The following is a 26,156-nucleotide window of genomic DNA, read 5'->3' on the forward strand; positions in this document are numbered from 1 at the left end:
ACTTTCTTACAAATTTACTGTCACCCTTAATGCTTCCTTCTTTTGGTGAAAAAATGATCCTTGATTTACATCAGCCTATTTTCTTTGAGAGAAAGTAAATACCGGTACACCAAAATAGAACCAATAGAACCAAATAGAACTAATTTAGCTGCTCAGGTAAGAGAACAAATTACTTCTGGATAGAAATATTTGACAAAAAGCTGTGGAAGGTCCTCCAGTGCTCCACCACTGTGCTGTTATATTGTCCTGATGTGTCACTAAGAGATATTACAAATTCTCTATAGCTTTATTTGAACCAGGCAAGAATGCCCTGCATGTATAAGGTATTCAAAACAGGAAGGCTGTGTCTAGACTGCATCCCTTTTCCGTAAAAGGGATGCAAATTAGACACATCGCAATTGCAAATGAAGCGGGGATTTAAATCCCCCCCCCCGCTTCATTTTCATAAACATGGTTGCCGCTTTTTTCCGGCTTGGAGCTTTGCCGGAAGAAAGCGCCACTCTAGACGGGGATCTTTCGGAAAATAAAGCCTTTTCCGAAAGATCCCTTATTCCTTTTTCTTCAAAGTAGGAATAAGAGCCTCCGGAAAAGCGCGCTTTTTCCGGAGGATCGGGGCCAGTGTAGACGCTCTTTTCCGGCTTTTCTAAAAGCCGGAAAAAAGCGGCGGACATTTTTATTTAAATGCCGCGGGGGATATTTAAATCCCCCGCGGATTTCCCTACTACGATAGCTGAAATTAACATGCCCCTTCCGGAAAAGGGGCCAGTGTAGACGTAGCCATAGTGTGTAATAATTTTTCTCATTAAAGACTAACCTTCTTGTTTCTCTCCCACTTTAACCAGTTCAGATTCTTGACTGGGCTCACTTATGCCATACACATTAGCAGCTCGCACCCGGAATTTGTACTCCCGGTCTGCCAGCAGGGACTTCACGTTGTAAGAAGTGCTACGGCAAGAAGTGAGATCTGTCCATGTGTTATCCACTGAGTTCCAGATTTCCACAGTGTAGGACTGCACAGCACTTCCACCATCATACGAAGAGCCATACCAAGAGAGAGTGAGGGAAGAACTCTGTATGTCTGAGGCACAGGGTTTTCTAGCTGGGGGATCAGGTTTATCTGCAAACAGGGACACATACAAAAATACATTAGATCAAACAAATTAATTCTGCCATCTACTTCCTCATTAATCATTATTTCCCCACCTGATCAACAGAGCCCACTCATCCTTAATTTGACCTATTTTGTTTGCAATTGTTACATCTAGCTAGAGCTATACATTTGATAGATTCTTTATTAAAAGTAGTGTTGGGAAGTCTCACAATTTTATTGACAGTCTCCTAATGTTTTGTGTTTCTGAAGTTGTGCTACTAAAGAAGCAAGTTTATATGGTAGCAAAGAAAAACACTTGAAAACGTGTGTACCTAAAACTCTCAAAAAACCAGGAGGCAAGTTAAAAGAATCATGGTTTTATAGTGGTGTTGTGAGGAGTTTTACAGATGGGGAACAGAGCACAGAGGCAATAATTAACCTGCTCAAGATCACACAAAAAGTCTGTAGCATAGGAGGGAATTGAAGTGGGGTTTCAAGTCACACTTCTAGAATCCTAATCACATGAGCAGGGGGCTGGAGTAAATGATCTCCTGAGGTATCTTCTAACCCTAATTATCTATGATTCTATGGCCATCCTTCCTGCCTAGAGTATTAAGCTAAGGCACTAAGAAGGAACAAAGCCTGATTAAAAGACTCCCATTCATTTTCAATGGATATTCAATCAGGCCAATGAAGAGCATTTCCACCAATAAAAAAAAAGTCAAAAAGCTTCAACGCCAGAGATTTTTTTCAGTGTCTAAAAGTTAAATATCCTCTTCTGATTTTTTTTAAAACTTCCCTGAAAAATTCTACTATGGGTTGGGATACAATCTGTGAAAGTGATATTTTAAGCTTTAATCTTAAGCATGGAATAACTGTTTCTCATTTAGGAGCTCACTCCTGAGCTCTTGGTTGCATGAATAAAACCTGCATGGTGGCACTGGAGGATAGGATTAAAAATCAGAATGATCTGGACAAATTGGAGAAATGGTCTGAAGTAAACAGGATGAAATTCAACAAGGACAAATGCAAAGTACTCCACTTAAGAAGGAGCAATGAGCTGCACACATACAAAATGGGAAATGACTGCTTAGGACAGTACTGTGGAAAGGGATCTGGGGATCATAGTGGATTACAAGTTAAATATGAGTGAATAATTTGTAATAGTGCAACACCATTGTAACCTCCCCCCCTTCTTTCTGGGTTGTATTTAGCAGGATACAAGAAGTTATTCTTCCATTGTACTCTGTGTGGATTAGGCCTTAATGGGAATGTTGTGTCTGTTATGGGTGCTACATTTCAGTAAAGATGTGAACAAACTGGAGAAAGTCCAGAGAAGAGCAACAAAAATTATTAAAATTGTGGAAAACATGACGTATGAGGGGAGATTTAAAAACTGAATTTTCTTAGTCTGGAGAAGAGTAGTCTGAGAGGGAACACGATAACGGGTTTCATGTACATAAAATGTGGTTAGGTTAAGCTCTGTGGATAGGACAAGAAGCAATGGACTAAAATTGCAGCAAGGGAAGTTTAGGCTGTACATTAGGCAAAACTTGGAATCATAGAATCCTAGAATCCTAGAACTGGACGAGACCTCAGAAGGTCATCAAGTCCAGCCCCCTGCTCTAGGCAGGACCAGTTCCAACTAAATCAACCCAGCCAGGGCTTTGTCCTAACCACTGGAATAAATTGCCTAGGGACAATTATCAATTATCAGTTGTCTAACTTGCTCTTAAAAACCTCTAAACACCTATCAGGGCTGGTCTAGATAATAGTTCATCCTGCCATGACTGCAGGGGACTGGACTAGATCAGTAGTTTCCAGCCTTTTTTATTCTGCGGACCAGCAAACCCATTCACAAACTTTTGGCGGACCAGCAACCTTGCATTTGCATAGTCATTATGCAAATAATAAATATACAAACAAAATGTTACCAGTCCATCAAGAGGCCACCGCGAATAGCTGGCTTCAGCTGCGGCAGCCACCTGCCATGTGGCGGCTGCCAGACTTAAAGCCGTTTGGTGTGGGGCAGCTCAGGCGATCGGGTGTACCCCAGCCCCCAGAGCCACCACAAACAGCTGGCTTCAGCTCTGGCAGCTGCTGTGACTCAGAAGCCAGCAGTATGCATCCTGGAACTGGTCCGCGGACCGGTGGTTGGTAAACACAGGAATAGATGACCCTCAAGGTCCCTTCCCGTCCTACGATTATGTGTATAATTTTGGATGCAGTTCTGGTAAATGAGACAAAGAAGCTTCTCATTTCTCCTGGCTCTTTCAAAGTTAAATGAAATGGTTAATTCAGAAGTTAAGTAGGTAAATGAAGTTAAGTAGATAAATGCTTTTCTGAGACAGAAAGATGCTGACACTTTTGTTTTAAAACTACTCATTAAAAAGAATTATGATAAATGTTTCAGAAAACCGGAAAGAATGCAGACTGTCTTGTGCTGGAGTAATCCTCTCAGAACTGCTCTTAAAAATCAAATCTACAAGATAATGATGGTGATGATCTTGATGAACTAATAGCCAAAGGTTGATTGGTAACAGAAAGAGAAGGGAATGAAGTGCCCTGGAAGGTGAAAGGGAACAGGTGGAGTGAGGCATTCTGTGATGATGCAAATGTCTGTGGCTACATCTACACTGCAGGCTTCTTTCGGAAGAAGCTTTTTTTGGAAGAGATCTTCCTAAAAAAACTTCTTCCAAAATAAAGCGTTTACACTGTGGACGCCAAGGGATTTGTATGTAGCCATTTTGACCTTTTGGTTAGCCTAACTCATGCTAACGCTGAGACCTAACAACGCAGAGTACCGTGAGAGATGCTGTTTTTGCCTCTCGTCTCTTGTGCTTGAGATAAGGATAGAATGCTGACTGTAGTGAAGACCTTGAGATAAGGTCGCGTCTGAAGGGAATTGTTATGGAAAGGGGAATAATTGTTTATTGTTATTATATATAAACAGACAGTATATATATTGGCTTCTAATTGTTTTGTATTTGACAATCTGCCTAGCAGCAGCTTCTTCCCTTGCAATATTGCTCAAATAAACTGTCTCTAACTACTTGTTGCTCACAAACGCAGAGTGAAGGTCTGTTTTCTTCTACAACACTGCAAAAGTGCATCGAAAAAGTGATCTGCTTTTTCAAAAGAGAGCGTCCAGACTGAATGGATGCTCTCTTGCATGTAAGCTGTGATTGACAGAATGACCACCAGGGCACCTGTGCTTTTTCCTCTTTCCTCCTCTTCCAAAATAACTCCCTCTTCTCCATCCACACATGCCTTTTTGCAAAAGAGCTCTTTCAGGAAAAGGCTTCTTCCTTATAGAATGAGGATTACCAAAACCGGACAAACCCCTCTGTTCTTTTGATTTTCTTGCGAAAGAACACAATTGCAGTGGGGATGTTCCTCAAGTTTTGTCGGAAAAATGGCTGTTTTTCTGACAAAACTCTGTAGTGTAGACATACCCACGTGTGAGTTAAACATTGATAACAGGTGCTGTATAAACACAAAGTACACTGTCCTCACCGTGTAGATCTTACAATCTAAACAGAAAAGACAGACAAACATGGGGGAGTTAATCATTCCTGGTTTATAGTTGGGGAAGAAAGGCTTTTGTCTAAGCTCATACAAGAGGTGGCAGAGAGAAAAACTGGCCCTCTCTATCCTGAGTCCTAAGCCAGAACCGTAACTATAATTTCTCTCATTCAGCAGCAAGCCATAAGAAGATGCAAGGTAAATCAGACTTTTTCTTCTATTTTTTCCTTTCAATTTGTTTTTTACAGCTCCCACTCTCAACTCACTTTAAAATATATATCACAGAACTATGCCTAAGTCAACCATGGCCTTACTGGACCAAAATGACAATCGCAAATACATTACCTTCCTTGTTTCTATAATTGCTTTCTCTCTGTAAGCTGTCACCATCACTCTGCTCCCCTCAGCATACACATTACACCAATTTATACCCGTTTACCAGCGGGTAAATTACAGAGTTTACATGACATGTAACTGACACCACCATTTACATGCGGTGTTGTAGCCCAAGACATCAGGCAGACAAGGTGGGTGAGAGAGAAGAGGAGCTCTCTAAAAGCTCATCTCGCTCACCAACAGAAGTTGGTCTAATAAAAGATTCTCTCACCCTGCTTGTATCTCTAGCACCTTTTATGTCACTCATTAGCTGTATTCATTACATCAGCACTCAGGATGTGCTAACATTTTCCAGACATCTCTCTGCCCCAAGAAGCCCACAGTCTAAAAGATGGAGAGAGGGAAGTCAGGGAATGAAAAGAACAAAAGGGATCTCTATACAAATCAGGTGATATGGGTCAGAGCCTTGCAGATAAATTGCCTTTGTCTAAGGGCTCCCCCCCCCCCCCCCGAGTGCAGATGCTACATTTGGCAAATATCCTTGCAGAGGTAAGAGAGACGCAAGTGATACATAACATTTCCAATTAAAGAAGTAGGCTTGACACGCAACAATACAGCCACAACCATGCATTGTATCATAAGGATAAAAAAAATTAAAACGACAATCATCATTGTGCAAAAACTGGATTGGCTGTATCAGAGATTTGCAGGGCTAGCAAGGGATGCTAATTAATCACCCTGTCACTTCTGATAGAAGTCAGCAGTATCATGTGCATCAAAAATCAAAAAACTAAGGTGGAAAATGTGTAACAGATGCATGTCTCTGCTGGCTGGTAAAAACTATTGAAGAATAACTGCTCACTGCTATGCACATTATAAAAATCACTTTCAGAAAACCAGATCTGCCAAGCCACCTAGAAATGCAAATCTGCCCAATGCTCAAAAATCCAGTATTTTGGAAAGATTCTCCTGGTCTTCAGATCAGCACCTCTGATGCGGAAAATTTCTACAATCATCACTCAATCTCCAAACTCCTATTCCCAGGCAAATCACTTAACAGGTATTAACAATGTTTGCCCCATGCTACAAGCCTTGCCTTTGCCTTCTAGCCAGAGGGAAGGATACTTGTAAGTCTTGTGTCTTCTGCGGCTGCTGTTGTCTCATGGCTAAAAGAAAGAGCCTTAAGTAGACACCTGAAATTCATGGATCATTTTTGTGGATTGCGCAGGGCTGTAGTCTTAATGGCTCCCACCTGTGATGATCTGGGAATCTGCCTGGACAGCTTATTAATCTTGGTTGATATCTTGAAGGCGCCTCATGAAATTACTGTACTTTTTGAACATCTTTATATTCATGTGAATTCTACTCTGGCTGGCACGGGCTGTATCATGATCTCATAGCACAGATACTGTTGGAAGAGGTGGGGTGCTTAGGAGTCAATCATCTGATTCAGGTGCAAACACCTGGGAATAATGGGTGAGCTCCAGCCGTGGAAAACTAGTTGCAGTTTATGCCCCTGAAGGGCAGGGGAAGTGGAGAGCAGTGGGATGTAAACCAAAAGACCGAACAAGGGCAAAGCTGACCTAGGGAAAAGGATCCATGTAGCAGCCCACATATTGAAAGGGCATCTGGATACCCAAGGGGCTCTGATTCCAGCCCAAAGGATGCCATAAAGTGACATGGCTGGGACATGGTTTAGTGTCTTCTAATATAAGTACACACCTATGCTTCTGCAATACTGTGCTAGACACTGGGCACAATGTCTGACCGTGGGCTTCACAAATATGGTGTTCCTCCAGGGACAGTGAAACTGAACCAGAAGTGTCACATCTTCGTGGTGGCATTCTGGGAGAGGAAGTGTTTAAGGAAGTGTACAAAGTTTTGTTGACTAAACTTATGTCAACACCCAAAAGTTGACAAAAAAAATCATCAGAGGGTGTTCACACTTGCTCCCTCTGTCAACAGATCAGGTCTACTCTGGGGCCACCATTATTGACAGTGAGAGCAAAGAACTGCGGGTATAGTGTTGTGGGAAGGCAGAGATGATCGTATCTTGGGATTCCCTCCAAGTTCTCCCACAACCTCCTCAGTGGCTGGGAGCAGCATTACGAACAGCTCTGAGCTCTCTGTGCTAAGGAATGTCAAAGCAGCACAGCTTCTGCTCCCTTTCCCCAAAGCAGAAGTCTGTCTGCTGCAGTGTTTCTAGTGCAAGGCAGAACAGGAGTACCCCAATGATTTGCTCTTTGTTTGTTCCCCTAATGGAGCAGCTCACTCAGCTGTCAGACACTTCTTGGAGTTTTGAAAGGGGAGGAACGCATGGCTCAGCACTGTGCCCAGGGGGCCAGGCAGTGGGTTCCAGCTCTCAGAAGGTGGTGCCAGACAAAAGTGTGTGCTTTTGCACCCAAAGAGTGTGCTTAGGGATCTCAAGATTGGGTTGGACTCCATTCAGATTCTGGAACCATAAAACACCTGGGTATCCAGTATCTCAGAGGCTTCGACTCCCCTCACATCAGAGATGTGGGGTGGCTGGAAAGAAGCGCCCAGCCAGATCTACCACATCTCCTAGTGCTGCAGAGTGAAGACAGTGTAAGGGGAAAAAGGACAGTTTGATCAAGTTAGATCAGCTCTGCACTAGTGCAAAATATGCACTAGATCAGTGGTCCCCAACCTTTCGTGGCTGCCGGGCATCCAGGGGCGGGGCCGCTCACGCGCCGCGCTTCCAGGGATGGGGCCATGCACGCGCCGCGTGCCCGGGGGTGGGGGCCACCCACGCACCCTGTGCCAGCACTGCGCATATGCCGCACTCCGGGGGTAGGGACCTCCCACGCGCCCTGAGCCCAGGGCTGGCAGAACGCATGTGCCGTGCGCCCGGAGCAGGAGCCACCCATGCGCCCGGGGCCAGCACCACACATGTGCTGTGCACTGGGGGGCGGGCAGCCCAGATGTTTCTGCGGGCGCACATAAATGCCCGGTGGGCGCCACTTTGGGGAACAATGCACTAGATCATGCATTAAAAAATGGACAATTTTCTCTCAATTAAATATGCATCATTTTTGTTCCTTCCTTGATTTCACTAATCCAACACCTTTTTCTTTTTTTCTTTTTATAATTTCAAGTGCATCAATAAAAAGAGTTTTCCTCAAAATGGAATGTAAAGGGTTATAACTTTTAATGTGAATAAATAATTTTCAGATGCACTCACCACAAAAGTCTCCAGTAAGAAGATAAAGAAACTTCATAATTTAGGTTATGTGTACTCATTTCTTGGCAACACTTAAAACACCATTCCACTAGGCGTCATCATTAGACAACAGACCTCTAATTAAGCTATGAAATATCAGGCACCGGATGCAGTTTTGACCTTACATTCCAGAATGGCTTATTGTCCTTCTTATTTGTTAAAGGTTCTGGGCCTGATCTTTTGGTTGCATAAAGGAGCTTTAAAGAGGGCATACAGTCAATTTACATGCCCCTTTAGATTCCTTTATACTGTTAGACTGGTGTAAAACCACCTTCACGTAAACAAAAATCTGCAGTGTGACTCTTTACAGGTCCAATCTCCCATTCCAAGGTACTTCTTCCAAGACACTGATGTATTATCATTTATTATTTCTATTGTGATAATGCCTATAGTCATCAATAGAGGTCAGGATCCCCTTGTGCTAAGCACACACACATAGTAACAGCCAAGCCTTACTCTGAAGAGTTTACAATTTAAATAAATAAGATCAACAAAGGGAGTGAGAAAGGAACTATTATTATCCCCAGTCTACAGATGGGGAACCAAGATAGAGAGAGAAAGTGACTTGTCCAGGATCAGACAGAAAGACTGAGGCAGAGTTGAAACTTGAATCTAGACTCCTGAGTCCCAGTCCGGTGGCCTTAACTACAAGACCATCCTTCTCCTCTTGCTTCTTCTTCACACTTCTAGAAAACCTCCTATAGCAATGAATAGAAGGCAGATTTCAATGCTCCTATCACTCACCCTGTCAGCATCTTCACATCATACAGGACTACGGAGCACCTGCATCCAATCACAAAACTCCAAGAGTGGTGATAGATAACTGCTCCTTTTCACCACAAACCATGTATGGCACCACCTCAAGGATCTACCTGCTTCTCTCCTCTTCAAAAGCTACCTGAGAATGTATGGAAAGGTGCTGCCATACCAGGGGCTCTGCTGCCAACAATATGCTAGTGACACCTTGATGTATTTCTTATAAACACCTTCATCACAAAAATGTCCTTGTGCCTACAAGAGACTAGCCCTTGGAAATCACTTTGAAGAACTAGTCAAAGTAGCATGAAGACATGGGGCTATGATGTACACAAGACTAAATATGGACAACTAAGGCTGTGTCCAGACTCAGGGTTTTTTTTCGGGAAAAGTAGCCTTTTTCCGAAAAAACTTCACCTGCGTCTAGACTGCAGCCGCGTTCTTTCGAAATTAAATTGAAAGAACGCGGCTTTTCTTTCGACGGCGGTAAACCTCATTTCACGAGGAAGAACGCCTTCTTTTGAAAGTGCTTCTTTCGAAAGAAGGCGTTCTTGAATGTAAATAGGGCTTCTTCGAAAGAGAGCATCCAGACTCACTGGGTGCTTTCTTTCGAAAAAGCGGCTTGCTCTTTCGAAAGTTCCGCGTGCAGTCTAGACGCTCTCTTTCGAAAGAGGCTCTTTCGAAAGTATCTTTCGAAAGAGCCTCTTTCGAAAGAGGCTTGCAGTCTAGACATAGCCTTAGTGATCTCAGGGCCTTCTTCCACCCTTTAGCTTGCCTTGAGAATTCACCTTGTCCTCCAAGGAGAGTAGCTGGCCACAGTGTTCCACCTCTGGAATGGGATGTAATTCAGTATCTTGCACCAAAGTTAACGTAGAAGTTCTAGTTTGTGAGGAATGTGGCAGTCTGTCTCCTCAATGGGATATGCTGCCATGAGCACTCCTTCACTGGCTCTCGACCTGCTTCCACAGTGAAGTTGAGGCTCTGGAGGGATCTCCAGAAACATTCATGCGTTAGGCCATATCTACATTAGTGACCTCTCCAACCAAGACTTAAACATCTGCAGTCTTCTTGAACTAAATAGTTCAGAAAACCCAGGACAAAATATGCAAGAGCCAGAAGAAAAGACAAACATTCCTTGTTAAAAGGGTGTGACTGTGAAGCAAATCACTAGACAAATTTAGACTAATCTTAAATATGATTCTCTTGAGAAAGCTTCATATTTCTGAAAATTTTTCCTATCAAAAGACCAAAATAAAAACAAAATGATGCAAGAAGAACTTCTTTGAATCCATGAGTAGAGAGGGAGCAAAATACTGCCAAATGTCCACTACTGTACATGCACTCTCCTGTGCTACCTAAAATGGATGATCTAATCTAATTTAATCTAAACAATTTTGTGTATAGTTACATGACATTATCTAGGCAGCTCTGCTAAATACTCAGTGATTTCATAAAAGCAGAGCAGACGCATTGTTTTGGCATTCCTGTAAACCTTGTTCTACGAGGAAGAAGGGATGTTCCAAAAGAGGGTTTTCTCCCGACATTTGGCCCTGTGTAGATGGACCAAATGTCAAAGCCTTTTTCGGAAGAAAAGCAGGAAGAGATTTACAAATTGCGGTTTGCAATTTGCTTATCTTTTCCCAACTTTTCTTTGTGGTGTAGACATATCCCTACAAATATTATTCACAATTACATAATTGGCACTGAATTCTCTGCCAAAAAAATTGAAAAATCTGTATCAAAAATTAAAAATTCTGTGCACGATACTTTAAAATTCAGCAAATGTTATTTGTCAAATAAAATTACATAATCATGCCAATTTCAATTATTTTAGTAATTTATTTCAAAATGCACATCAGCAAGTATGTCTGTGATAATACAGACACACACAAAAATTGCCCCAGGAGTAGAGAGTTAAAGAAACCACACATGGCAACCCAGTTCCAGTTTCTCTACCACCTTCCCCCTTTCCCAGAGCCGAGTTGGGGGGCAGACACCTAAACCTCCTACCTCCTAATCCTACTTATGGTCCCTTCCCCCCAGCCAATACCCTCCAATCCCCTTCTCCTCTGAACCCAACCATGGAGGACTCCCAACCCACATACCCACACTTCTTCCCCAGAGCCAAGCCACAGAGCCTTCACTTCTCCAGAAACCCATCCTCCTCCTCCTCACTTCCCAGAGCCCAGGGATCCAGAGGGAGAAACAGCCTGATGCTCTGTCCCAGGCTTGATAGAGTTTCCTGTACACTGCCCTCTCCTTCCCTCAGGGCAGATGCTGCTGGGAACTGCAGCTTCCAAGTACCCCCTAGCTCCTTCTCCTTACCACTCTCTTCTAAATCCAAGCTGGGCTCTGCAAAGTCCAGTGGCCCCTAGTAGCAGCTAGCAGCACTGCAGCTCATTTCGGGGGGAGGGGCAAAAATGCACAGCTTTAATTTCTACAAAATTCTGCATTGTGCACTACCGCAGAATTTCCCTAGAAGCAAGATTGTGGGACATAAAATTAGCCCTGACTATGCAGAGAATTTGCAGAAGCTTCCTCCATTTGTCTATTTTATTTCTCAACAGTTTATTCCACGGGAATTTAAAACATTATCCCATATTCATTGGTCTGCCTTGGAGGTTAAAAGCACTTTGCCAAAACACATTCCCTTCAGGAATACTGAAATCTCTCCTAGCATGATTAACAGCTTCTAGAGGAAGAAGCTAGTATTGTGGGAAGGGGAGGGAAGATTAAACATACTTCTTCTATATTGTCCTCTAATTTTAGTGTTTAGTATACCATTAATATCCCTTGGCCAGGCTAACTTCAAACCAGTACGTCATTTTTATGCGATGTTCAAGCCTTCACATACACGAGCATACAGAATCTGAGACTTATCTTGTTGAGGACCTTGCACTACCTCCCATATTTTACTGTTTCCTTTTCTGAACCCATGCCAGAGCTGTGATCTGGAATCCGCAACAGAACTAAGTGAAAGCGTCTCCAGAAATATGCTGATGTTTGTATTTACTTACATAGGAATGTACTTCTAAGAAAACAGATTTGTTCAAAATGGACCTCCCCTGAGTAATGCCCTCTCTCCATGCACTTAAACTTTACTGCACTAGCTTACACAAATAATGGTGAATGTGTTTCTTTCCCCAAAGCCAGTTAAAATGCATTTACACTAATTGGTAGGCACATGATCCTGAACTCAAATGAAATAGCTAAAAGGCATAATATGCATTTGATTTCTTGTTGGTTTCCCATTGGAGCTTAGTGTGCCAGTTGTTCTTGCATTGGTTTAAAACTGTAGACATTAACAGATAATAGCGCTAAACCTGTCCAAAATGTTTGCAATAAAACTGCACACAGGAAACTCACACAGTTTTGAGAATTGTTCCAATTTTGAAAATCAGACAAGATATATCAAAAGATTAGGATTGCCAGGTGTCCAGTATTGACCCAGACAGTCCAATATTTTCGTCTCCTGTCTGGTAAAATATGAAATGTCCTGAAACGGTTTGGGCATGAAACGGGGAATAAGCTGCTCCATGAAGGGCTACATGGGAGCAGGACAGGAAGTATGTCACTAAGCCCCAATCTATTCTCTGTTTTGCTCCTGCAGCAATGTAGTTATGTATCATGGAAGAATACAATTTGGCACTACATGACCCATAAAAATCTCTGCTTGGACAATATCTTTAACTTCTGTTTCCCCTTCCTTCCAAACTGGATTCAGGAATACCTTCTCCTCTGGCTTCTGAATTCTCAAACATTTTGGTAGCCAGGTTTTGAAACCCACTGTGGATTAATCTTTAATTAGTCTGTTAGACTATTTCACTTGCAGTGCAAAGAAGAGTATAGCATGAGCCCAGTTGGTGTTTAAATGTGTAAGTCTGACTTACAGTTCTGGTCTCCCTTTCAGTGAAATTGAATGTGCTATTTAAGTTGCAATTCTTCCCGATGAGGAAAGAGACTTTCTGGCCTTCTTGTCAAGCCCATAGACCCACAGTCTTGACCCCATGCATATGGCATAAGTACAGCCTATTCAGAATATTCCCACAACAATTCAGCACTCTCTCAATCTTGTCGGTTTCCCAAAGTGGCTCAAATTCACAGAGTCCACACTAAGCAAATGCCATTCGAGGAGACCAAAAAAGGCAACATATCATTTTCTAATGTCTAGAGCAGAAAATGGAAATTTTTCTGCTACTTGATCCAAAGGTCACACTAAACCAAAACAAGTAGGTATGTTTCACTGTGCACTAGGCGCTTATAGGGCTTTAGGGGGTTTTTACACAGCAATCCTGTTGCAGTGCTCAGCCCCTAAAAACAGAGATTATACCTGCAGACCTTGAAATAAAAGCATATTATTATTTTTCAAAGACAGACAACATTGGAATGATGTTTGTGAGGTGGCTTCCTTTATCTGATCTCAAAATTGATTTGGTTTCTTTCTAAATCCAGTTATCATATTACTATACAACACTATTATTAGCTAGTACAATAATTGTCTGCCAGATAAAGAGCAGACAGAAAGCAACAATTTAATTCCACTCTACAGGCTGTTTAGCCAGAAAAGGTATTTAATATACTGCTAAAGCCAGTTGGACAATATCCATGCCGACAGCACTGGCAAAGCCTTCTTTTGAAATTCAGCAGTGGGAGAAAATCGAAACCATAAAAGGTCATAACTGAACTCTATGTTACTGTTGACAGGACTTTGGGGTCATGGCAAATCTCCCTTCTTTCCTTGGAAAACTGTGCCCGGAAACTTACTTTGCAAGAGAGATAAGTGCTATAATTTGAAGGTAGTATCCTTTATGGATGTTAATTTACCGCAGGTTTAGCATAACATTAGATTGGAAAAAACTAACCTTTAACTAAAAAAAATTAAAAACCAATATAAGAGAAGTTGAGGTGCTCTACAGTGAGCATAACTTTTCTTCTCATAAAACATCCTTCCCAAATGCCAAATTGCAAATCCTGCTGTTAGCTATGCATGCACCTCCCAATTAGCTTAGGTGGCTCAGAGCTGAGGGCAAAGTTTGGAATTTGCCTTCTTCCTTTTTTAAAATCTTCAAAGGATTTGCTCCAGCCTCTCTGAAAACTTGTCCCTTACCACTCTTCCAATTCAAACCTCTGGAAACCTCTCTGTTTCATACATAATAATTAAACTAAACTGTATTGTTAAATACTTGCATTCTCTTCTGAGGATCTCAAAGTACAATGAAGCCACACAACACCCCAGTGAGGAGCCTAGATATATCATTCCAACTTTACAGACCAGGAAACTCAGACGCATAAAAGTAAAATGATCTTGCTCAAGGACACACTGGAAGTCTGTGGCGGAACTAGGAGAATTCAGATATACCCATTCTCAGACACATCTTTTAACTACATCATTTCCTTCGCTTATAGGGCAAAGAACCAATATACATATAATAGGAAATATGTTCTCAAGAGTATTTTTCAAACCTTATGGCAACAAGATACAAACACATATGCTAGACTTTAAGCAAGTTAGTAGTCATTGAAGCTGATGGGGCCATTCACGTGCTGAAAGTTAGGCATAGCTTTGGTATCTTGCTGAATCATGAACTATCCATTGATGGAAGAAAAGATTCTGGAGCTTGCTACAGTCAAACTGGACATATATTTTTAAGTCCTCACCTGAGAGAACTCAGATCTCTCCCAGAAGCTAAAATACATTTTGCAATTTTTGCTTAGAAATTCTGCAGCTAACTTAGAACTCCAAGGAATGGAAATACCAATTTCCTTGGAGAAAATAACATTGCCATCCCCATCCAAGCACAGAATAATTACATCAAGTGGAAGAGCAGACAATACTTAGTGTAATAATGTTATACATACAAACAGCTACTTAATGCACACAGGTATTTGGTGCACCATTGCAGAGGACTGGAGTTTGGGTGGTTGTTGTTTTTAAGAGAAACAGAAACCCTTATAGAAAACCAGGGCTGTAACCAGCTCCATGCAGTTGGGAGCAGACGAGGGAGAAAGAGAGTCCAGAGTGGCCCCTACTAGGGGGTAAATCCTCCAGGAATTCTATGGTTCAGAACACAGTGGGCAGGATAAGGATCCCAATACAGACACTGCCACCTCCCCGGCGTCAGTCCTCCAACATCTCTATGGTTAGGAGCCATAAAGACATCCATCAGTCTCTCTTCTGGTATTCAGTCCTCCAGGGTCTCTTGATGACCTCTCAAGGTTCCTTCCAATTCTATGATTCTATGATTGTTCAGCACTGTGCAAGTAAATCACATGCACAGCTTAGTATAACAGTGAATTAAAAAACTCCATACCACTTCTTTGCAGAACAGTCACTGTATAATAATACTGCACCAAATTCCTATGCGTAGACATTTCTAGAGCCCAAGCGACTGTTGCATTTAATCTTTCTATGATATCACCATGCTGAGTAGCCCACACTATTGTGAATATGGAATAACACCAAGGGTGCCCAATCGAGTTATAGTTGTACAAACACCATGCTTTGACTTATTAGAATCAATCCCCAAGTAAGTGCATTATTAAATTTATACAATAATAATCTGGACTAATGTCCATGACACTTAAGGCACTACACAAACAGTGAATTAACTTCAATTCCCCTATAAAATAGGAACCTGAGGCAAACAGAAGTTAAGTGATTTGCCCAGTGTTACCCAATGACAGAAACTGTGATGGCAACAGTCATTGGAACAATGGTAGTCAGGCCTACTGGCCAGAGCCAAGGCTCAGGAGCAGAGATGCAGCAAAGCCAGAGCAAGAGCAGGACCACAGCAGGTTAAGGGTTGGGGAGTACACTGCTTCTATCAGGCCGGAGAGAGTGGCAAGCCACCCGAATTGTTGTGAGGCTTGTATTCCTGGCCTAAAGCCTTGCCCAGGTGTGACTTGTCACCTTACAACAGGTAGCTTGTGGAACAACCAGTAACAGCCAGATCTTCTGAGTCCCAGTCCTATTCTTTAACTATGGCATCATTCTTTCCTCTCTATCACAATTACCAACTTTAAACTTGTACATACTTGTTTTCACAAGCACTGAAGCCGAAGTCCTATTTTGAAGTTAGTTAGGCCCTTAGGAGCCAATGTCTTATGAAGTTAGGCTTCTAATCACTTGGGTGCTTTTGAAAATCTCACACATTGTCTGCATTAACCTATCTACTTACCAATAAATATCTCTCTGAAGCACAGGCAGATTTTTTTTATTTAAAAAATAAAGTACTGCTGATAGGGATGAATGTTCCTGGCTAGATACTATAGGAGGCACCTAAGTTATGGCATTGAGGACTACCTTTGACCTCAGTAATTCAACCTTATATTCATCCCACCACCAACACTTTTAATGAAACTTGGCAACATAAGGCTACTAAAATTTGACACTAAGAGTTGGTTGTAAATCACTAGCTGAGTCCCAGGACAGTCATGGATTTGGTACCAAATCACATTAGGGCAAAGCAACTATTGAAGGGACAAACAAATTGGTCACTTAATGAACATGGTCTTTTAAAATAGATGATTCAGAACAGTATTGTGGGTAGTTTGGGGCAACCTCTTAAGATAAGAGGTTGCTTAACTAGGTTTAACTTCCTGGACAAGTTTCACAGTATTATTATTATTATTTGCAGAGCAACAAGTTACCCACAGATTCAGTGTCAAGCTCATGCTCTTCCTGACTTCTGTCCTGCGCACTAATCACCCAGCACAAGGAGTCTCCCTAATTTGCCCAGAAACCTGGAAACCTGTGTGGGGTTTCAGGCTGGAGTTCTTTGATGAAAGTTTAATTCATGGATCTTTATTAAAATCACAAGGGAATAATAAACCCCTTAGAATAATTTAAAATTGGGACTTTTTCCAGAGTTGCTTTTTCCATTGCCAAGAATGAAGCAAACAATCTTTGACTACTCAAACTCCTTAAATGTCAGACCTTACTTGGTTCAGTTATACTCACAGCTGAAGTCTGAGTCTGACAGTTTCAGCAGTGCAGGATATGAGTTTAGGAGCCAGATTCGTCAAAGGAAGAATGGGGAGATTTTTTTTAATTGTATCCAGATGTTAATGAAAAAAATCCATTGCTATTTATAAAAAACATGTACTGCTCATATATCCAGCTATGGACTGTGGGCTAAAATACAGGTTTGACTCCCTGGAGTCATGGATTGAATCACAGAAAAACCAGCTCTGCTTTGAATCTTGGCAGAGTCAACTCAGTACTTTGTCCTCCTGTAGCAGATAAACCAACATTGGAGATTGCATACAGGGCTTTTCAATGAGAGGGCTTAAGAACAAGGTCTTGGATATCTTTAATGATTCCATGGCACTTCTGGAATGGTATGTAGACCAAAACTTCCCCTTCCCCATTGGGGTGTAATATATTATGCACAGTTTTTGGTTGTTGTTTTTACTATGTTCATGAATGCTCAGCAGTCCATAAATTTAGAACAATATTACAGTAATACAAAATGCGTAGCTGGAGTCGGCTTACCTTAAGCCGAGTCACTGCAGCACCAACACTGCTTGAGGCCGACGGGAGCACATGCTCCCATCAGCTTTCCTTATTCCTCACAGAATGGAGCTGCCCTCAGATTTCCATTTGGCGATGTACACTAGACTGGCTAAATCGAACTCTAGAAGATCAACCACCGGAGGGTCAAGTTTCTCTGTAGCGTAGACAAGCCATAAGAGAAACAAAACTGATATCTTTCGCTAGACATATTTATAGCCACTTTATAAATCCTCATGAGGAGAGGGGCAAAATTCTGCCCTCCACACCGGAGGCAGTGCAGAATATGGATGTGCTGGGATTGGAGCCCCAAAGAATAATTCTAGCTCTCTCAGCAAGCATTTCTCCAGGTGCCTGGAAAGAAGGGAAAGAAGTCAGGATCTCCCCACTCTCTTTTAGACAGCAGGTGTCCATAAAGGTACCAGAAGGGGGCAGCAATTGCACTCGACAATGGGATACTTCCCCTTGGGCCCAAGCAGAAGAAACTACCAAGCAGAAGAAACTCTTCGTGCCTATACCTGCCTATAGTAAGGATACCTTTGCAGGGCTGGCAGGAATCCAGCCCCCCAAAACTACAGCTAGCAAGGCATTTTCTTCATGCAAGTAGTAATCCTGATGGTAAAACATTTTTGACATCCAACATGCCCATTATAGTTCTTAAGTTAGCTAGAAATCTAATTGAAGCACTTGGCAAATTTGCAATAGTAATTTTATCTGGGTGTCATCAGTGAGAACGCATGGCATGTAGTAGGAATTCTTCATCCAGCTCTCCCAAAGCATCTCTGGGAGCCCTATTAACCCCCCCCCCCCCCTCCCAGCACGTTTCTTGCCATTGGCATTATAGAGGAAGAGACTGGTATGTCGCTTTATAAGATTTAGAGTTCAAAATTGTCGGTGACTACTCATTTTCAAACCAACATATTGCTACTTACATAATAACTATATGAATTACACAGAGTAACAGGAAATGGAATCTGAAATATTGCTGAACTTTACTTCATAGTTGTACTTGTCTGTCCAATTGTCTTTTAAATAAAATCAACTATCTGGTTTAGACAACAGAAACAACCATGTACTTAAATGGCCAAGAAGCCTGTATGTGCAATACATACACCAGCATTAAAACTGCAGAGTGTTCACTCTTCAATAGATCCCTGGGATGAAATCCTGGCTTCACTGAAAATCAATGGGTATTTTGTCATTCACTTCAGTGGAGCCAGGATTTCATCCCTAGCCTCATACCTGCATTTCTTTAGAGACAGTATTAGTTGCCTAATACTTGTTACTTCTTTTAGGACTACAATTATGAGACACTGACTAGGATTCTATTCTGGCAAATGTCAGCAACAGACAAATTAAGTAAATTCCAACAGCATGGACAAATTCTGGCCTCAGACACACCTGCGTAACCCATTACGGACAATGGGTAACTAGGGTGGAATTTGGCCAGCAGCACTTTCAAAGTGACACTGCACAAAGTAGAAGGAATCGGACTGGCAATTTGAATACACATCTTATTTTACTAATAAACTGACTAAATTTGCTCTGGAGCTCTCGAGAGGTAGTAAGTCTGAAGCCATACGATGCCATTTGACAGAGTCACTATTCAGAGCAGAAGCCAGCTTTCAAAGCATCAAACACATAGTTCTCGCTCAACTTTCCATACACTTGTTTATAGAAAACTTGTGCAGCCCAGCAATATAAAGTAACTGCACACCAGGACATTTTCCAAGTTGTAATCTTCAATACAGGACAAACCTCCCCAACACTTCCAAAACTGGCTTTCCCAAATGAATATCCTAGTAACCATTTGCTCCCTACAAAAGATTAATGAAAAAGATAGAAATGGACTTATGTCCACACATAAACAAATAAATATAAGCAGAAGGGTTATTTTGCCTCTCCATATCTCATTACAATAATCTTAAAATATAATATGTTATCACAATAACAGGCAGATCACTAGTTGGTGTAAATTAGAATAGCTCCATTACTTCAAGGGAGCTCTGTTGATTTTTACCTGTTCAGGATATGGCCTACCAATTTAATTTGTTAATGGACCTGTTTGCTTTTGCAGTCTCTTTAATGTACACACTGCTGTTTCACCCAATTTTTGTGTGACATCCAGAGCACTGGACAGGTGTTTGATAATACGATTAAATATTTTTCTGTACTTACCAACAACGGTGAGGTTGACTTGTGCTTGTCTAGTGCCCACTTTGTTTTCTACCACTAAAGTGTAACATCCACAATGTTCCTGCTTTGTTGAGGATATAGTTAGCTTACTACTATTTTCAGCATTCTCGATTTTGATGTTTTCATTTTCTTGAATCTGTCAAAATAAACAAAAAATAGTTAAAAAGCTTTCAAAAGAGAGGCTCCCAAACTCTCAATCAGATAGCCCACAATTACAGCGTTAGGAAAGCAATGTAGATAATTCTATTGCTGCACTGAGTAAAAATAGCTAGCAAAGAGTTAAGTTGACCCAAAGGGTCAAAAGACACAGACCAGTAGTTCAATGGCCCCAATCCTGTTAAGTAATCCATTAATGCAGATCTTCACACTTGCACACAGTCCCTTTGACTTACTTAGGTTGTTTGGGTGTAAGGTCCACCAGCTAAAATCCCTTTGCAGGATCAGGGAATGTAGCTGGAAAATTGTGTCTAGTGGCAAAAGGCCAAACTTGTTAAATTGACGTCAATAGGAATTTTACCATCAACTTCATGAAAACCAAAATTTGGTCCTATGAACCACTGATTCATCTGCCATTCTCTTCTTGAGACCCAACTTCAAATTCTGACCCAGATAATCCATGATAGAATCTTATTCTAGTCTTCATATGTCCATATCATAGTGGCCATACAAATTATCATATCATATCATAATAGTTTGAAAGAAAGAAAGAAAGAAAGAAAGAAAGAAAGAAAGAAAGAAAGAAAGAAAGAAAGAAAGAAAGAAAGCCTATCGCTTTCCATTTTGATTCTTCTGATGCATTTGCCTTCAAATTCTTAAAGTTCCCAAACTAAACAGAAAAAATAAATCATTTTAATTAGGGATTTTAAGAAAGTTTCAAAGAAACCAAAAGTTCACAGCTTAACTCCACAAACATGTTAAGTGCTCGTAAATATAACTACTGCCTTTCAACTACACCAAGAAAAGAACTTCAACATAAATGTCAAAATACATCAATTTTCATTTGCATACAGAAATTAAAGAGAATTTTAAAAAACGATGGTACATTGTAACTATTAAAGTAGTACACTGTGTTCTTATTGTGATGTACACAGCATAATAATATCGGTGCCCTTCCTCCTCCCACCATTTCCTGCTAGATATGAGATTTTTCAATTTAGACTCTGCTTTTCATTAAAAATGAAGGCTATTTAGTTTAACTCCTCTTGTCAGATATATTTACAGAACAAGAAATCATGAGAGCAGAACAGTCCTCTCCCCTTAGTTTAGCTGTAAAGCTCACTTTGGCATAAGCCCACTGAAGTTAATTTGATAGTGGCTTCTGCAATGCTAGCAATAGGAGTAAGTATTTTGGGATTAAGTAGAAACACACTTTAGGCTCCATTCAAGGTGTTTTTCTTCCAGCAACTTGGTTACCACCTCTTAGAAAGGCAGATTAGCTACAATGATGGGAGGGAAAAAAAAACCTTCCTGCATAGCTGCTGTTGTGCTGCTGTAGTGTAGACAGAGCTTATGATTACAGCTTCTCCCAATTAGCCAAAGCTGTGCACTCATTAAAATCCAACCCCAGAGACTCCATTCACTAGAGTGCAGCCAGGCACACACAAGACACTTAACTGTAATTTGCTGAGGTTCCACTGGGCTTGTAAGTAGGTAGCGTGACTCTCAAATTGTATTTGACTGTTTCAGTGCTCTATGAGAACACAACATGCCACCAACAAAATAGTCATATGGACAATTCTCCATCCCTTTCCCCAGTTCTAGTCACTGCACCATACATCAGGGATACTCAGCAAGAACAGGATTTCAGGATTCTCCTTGCTTGCTTAAAGGAGAATTCGGGAGACAAGGGGATGAGATAATATCTTTTGTTGGATCAATTTCTGTTCAAGAAAGAGAGAAGTGTCAAGCTGAGGCAGCTCTTCTTCAGGTCTGGGAAATGTACACAGAGTGTGACAGCTAAATACAAGGGTGGACAGATTGTTTAGCATAAGTAATTTTAATACATATTTCAAGGGACCATTCAAGTGAAGTGGTTAGTTAATTTCTCTGCAGTCATAGGGAGGAAAGGGTTGGAAAAAAGGCTGGGGGAGGAGGAGTTCAGTGAGTTTTAAATTGTTATAATAAGCTATACACCTAGCAATATTCACTTAAGCACTTAGACTTGTCTTGAAATGTGGGACAGGTTTTCTTTGAGGACACAATCTCTTTGAGGCAACTACAAGAAAAATAATGATGATATTAATGGTCTACTTGATACTAAATCAGCCTCTATGTTGTAGAAATTTAAACAAGTTTAGAACTGTGCAGATTGGAAAAGAAAAGTCTCAGTGGAGATAACACAGAGGCATATAAGATAACAAATGGTAGAGAGAAAATTATTTGGATGCTACTAGCTCCCGTTCCCATTATATAAGAAAGGGGTACTTGAGAATAAAGGGTTACTGGTTTACGCTGTTTTAGAAGGTAGAATTTGCAATAGACTGTGCAATTAATATAGAGCTCTTAACTCCTCTGATGAACTGTTCAGCAAACAACTTGACAAAACTCAGATCTAGATTCTAAGATTCCATGTAGCAGGGACTATTTATATTGGTGTACTGTAGAGCATGGAGCAATTTCATAATAAAATAAATAGTAGCCACTCCAGCTGATATTTATCTTTCCTTCTCCCCAATAAGTTACTTCAGCTTCTGCTTGCTTAAGATCATAGTGAGCTGCTGAGTTTAACGTGTCCAAACTTATTCACTAAATCCCTGATTCAGGAAAGTTTTCCCTCTTCAGGAACTTAAGTATATGCTCAAGTCCCAGTGAAACCAATTAATTAAAGGGGAAGTAATTGTACAGCAACAAATTGTGGGAATAGTCATAGTCCACAAACATGCTTAGTGTGGATATATTTTTGTTGTAAGACGCTCTTTACTAAAGAGCATTTTTCTCTAATGGCATTTGGTTCCATCTGCAAAGCTGAAAACATGAAGCACTGGTGAAGAAATGGGATGTGTTATATCAAGGGCAGGTTTGAAAGGTTTCACTCAAACTTCTTTCAGATAACGTATCTTTTTAGTTAGACACTGTCTCAGGCATTTCTCAAATTAATCATCATTCCATGTTAAAACATATCAAAAGATACTCTACCTGCTTTCGGAATTTCATCCAAGTGCAAGATAGTGGCGGTGTTCCTACCACTTTGCAAAACAGTTCCACTGATTCACCAGCTCGGATTTTTCTGTCTTCTGGGAACTGAAGGATCTGAGGGGGAAGAACTAAAAAAAAACCCATTTCATTAGAAAATGATATTTTTTATTTTCCTGAAGAGCTGAAAAAGTGCATATTTGGGATTAGGAAGGATTTTTTCCCCAGGTCATTTTAGCAGAGACCCTGGGTGTGTATGTGGTTGCCATCCTCTGTACTAAGGGGGCACAGGTCACTTGCTGGTTTGAACTACAAGAAATGGTGGATTCTCTGTAACCTGATATCTTTAAATCATAATTTCATGACTCGAATAACTCAACCAGAGTTTATGGGATCTGTTACAGAGTGGAGTGGATGGGCAAGGTACCTTGGCTGCAATGTGCAGGTGGTCAGACTAGATTATTATGATGGTCCCTTCTGGCCTTAAAGTGCATAAGCTAAAGGAGTACTGGAAGCAGTAGTACATCATTATCTCTTGTGAACCAGCCACTAGACTAGAAGGAAATAAGACATGCTTTGCCAGTGAGTTTTCTGCTGATAGCAGAGGAATGTAAAAATTTGATGATTCTTGGCTCAATTCCATATTTTAGGGAGGCAGGAACTTTAGTAGTTAAGGACCTTTCTGGCACCGTGTTCCATCTCCTGCATATCTTTTCCCCACTGGTCCTATCCCCCCTGACCTCTAGCTCCTACAACCCCATTCTTCCTCTCTGCCCATTCCTCACTTCTGAATTCAAGTGGACTTTTGAATTCAAATGCTTGCTTTTTTGCCTCTTCGCTACCTGGGTGCTAGCCAGCCCAGCACTGAGAGCACAGGTGAGATGATCTTCCTGCTCTCAGTTCTGGTGCACAGCCACTCCTTGCTGACCTGTTTTGGATGAAATTTTTGAAAAATATATAGCCTGAAACATAGCAAATGGCTTCAATGGCTAATGCCTGCCCTAGTTATAAAATATTGAATACTGGATCCTTTAACAGAAATTATTGAGCAACCTTAAGTTTGGGTGGAGCTACTAGACAAAGGGAACATAGTGATTTTGAAATTCTCCTCCCGCCCACAACATTACACCTACCATTTAATCATAACATATAGCAGGCAAAGAACTGTTTCAAGGTAAGAGTGGCCTTTCTTTGGAAATCCTGTTGCTTTACTGCTTGCACTTATAACAACAAAATGCAGCCACTTACCTGCCTTTGGGGGGGTCTTGGGAGCTGGTTTCTTTTTCACTGTTGCTTCACCTTGTAAAAAATAAATGAAAAATTAACTACCAGGTGAGTTTTGGGAGGTACAGACTTAGTTATACAAATAGCCACATTTCTGGCAGCACTGTTATTGAGCTCACTCCAGCAGCACAAAACCTACATTACACTTGTTTTGTTTCTAGAAAGCACCATCAGGGCGTCTGCCATTTTCCAAGATGCTTGGAGTCTCACCATTGTTAAAAATGTGGACTGGCATTTTAAACTTGGGAGCCTAAATTTAGGTTCCTAAATCCTTGTGTGTACAACACAGGGGCTGCAGCTCTCATTGACTTCAGTAGAAATCTGAGTTTCTCCATATTTTCAAATATTTGACCACAACTGTTTAGATGCACAGCAGACAAACCTATGATTGAAACATTTGGCCCATTATTTATGAGAAACGTGTTGGGTTGTGCAATAGGAGATCAAACTGTAAAAACTTGCTCTCCCTCTCACTCACAAGTATATCTTCCCCTTAAAACAGACACTGAACATTTTGTATCAGCAAGAAGTGGCCTCAATCTATATACAGGAAAAAGCCTCTCTTTTTTTGACGCTGTGAAGCATTTAATTAGAACTGCAGTAGTTTTATTGTTCTGAGCTCTGAAAACAGTAATGCAGACAGCAAAGTAAGTACAGTGTTTACAGCTCTTGTCCATGTTACTAATGTAACCCATTGCTCACTCTGTGTTACATGTCCCTTCTGTACCTAGTCCAAGCAAGATAGGCATCAACTACAGCTGCTAAACACAGAGCTTGGGTTTTTGGTTTTTTGGGGTTTTTTTTAGCTCAAATGGTAGAAACTCAGTTTCTATGTTCTTATGTTATAGTCTTAGGTGTTCCCCAGTTGAATCCCTGGTATCAGCAGAGATGGCAGCTCCCACGTATCACTTTAGATTGTTTCAGAAGAAAGAAATTTATAATTTAGTTTATAGCATCAGTGCTTTTTCTCTTCTTTTTTTGGACTATCTTACAAAGTTTGGACAATAAATTTGATCAAAATTACTTTCTGTTAATAAAAAAGTTTAACCATTCCTCCAAAATCATTATGCTTAGTTTTCATATTCACTCCATGTATTGGTTTTGGCTGAGACCAGATGTATTGTGATACACAGACGTCTATTTTCATAATACAGCTGAGTCACAGAATAGGAAATATAGGATATCCCTTAAGAAGCCCTGTTCCTTAAAGACTCTCAGTCCAATTTATCTGGTTATCAATTTACTTTGGTATCGATCTTTGGTGTGTTTATCCTAACGTAACTGAACCACCAGATCATTTCCCATTTTATTATACCTTCTTGCATGACCCATTCCTGTTTTACCATAGACATATACAGTGTTGCTGTAGCTATGTTGCTCTCAGTATATTAGAGAGGCATGGAGCTCTGAAGGAGGACCTGAAGAAAAGGTCTATTAAAGCTTGTCTGTCTCACCAGCAGAACTTGGTCTAATAAAAGATATTCAGTCACCCCCTCCCTTTGTAACTCAGACTTTAGACAGACACTTTTAAAAATACCCACAACTCCTTAAAGAGGCGTATCACCTTTTTGGTTCATCAGCTTTCGCACATCTGGGTTTTGCATAGTCTCAGTGTTCTGAGGATGATGGTCATAACCACGAGTACTGACCAGCACCTGGTGACTAAAGGGTTAACTAATTCCTCCTGTACCTAGCCAGGTATCCGGTGGTCAGCCAATAACAATACAGATAGGGATTTCAAACTGGAAAACAGGAATTTCTCTCTCTATTTCTTTGTTTGAGCTTCCAAGACGGAAGATGGGAGGCCCGTCTCTCTCCAAGAACAGACTTCTTACAGTGTGTAAGTAGGGCAAAGTTTAGATAGTCCGTCAGGATTTATTGTTTTCCTTGTTTGGGAATTTGGAACTAATGTCTGAGCTGGTAATGGTGTTTTCTCTCTTTTGTAACTAAAACTGTTAGCCCAGGGGATCCCCCTGAGTACCTAGATCAATTGGTGGCTCTTTCCATTCTAGCCACTTTACTATGCTTGCAACTGTAGTTTTGTTTTGATAATAAAAGTTTGTTTCTTTTTTCTAATTAACAGG

The 26,156-nt window shown here is 41.0% G+C and overlaps 1 protein-coding gene across 3 annotated transcripts in view; it reads right to left on the reverse strand.

The window, feature by feature from the left end:
- Positions 1 to 26,156, reverse strand: part of MYLK (myosin light chain kinase) — a 332,061-nt gene that overhangs the window by 47,962 nt on the left and 257,943 nt on the right. For all 3 annotated transcript variants that reach the window (XM_006137678.5, XM_075933132.2, XM_006137677.5), the window contains 4 exons: positions 24,037 to 24,087; positions 22,792 to 22,919; positions 19,639 to 19,792; positions 815 to 1,117 (listed from right to left, as the gene is read on the reverse strand). In XM_006137678.5, the coding sequence (XP_006137740.3) occupies positions 815 to 1,117; positions 19,639 to 19,792; positions 22,792 to 22,919; positions 24,037 to 24,087 (636 nt within the window). The remainder of the gene's footprint in view (positions 1 to 814; positions 1,118 to 19,638; positions 19,793 to 22,791; positions 22,920 to 24,036; positions 24,088 to 26,156) is intronic.

The sequence above is a fragment of the Pelodiscus sinensis genome, chromosome 7 (genome assembly GCF_052426305.1).
Source record: "Pelodiscus sinensis isolate ZL-2025 chromosome 7, ASM5242630v1, whole genome shotgun sequence".
NCBI classification, from domain to species: domain Eukaryota; kingdom Metazoa; phylum Chordata; order Testudines; family Trionychidae; genus Pelodiscus; species Pelodiscus sinensis.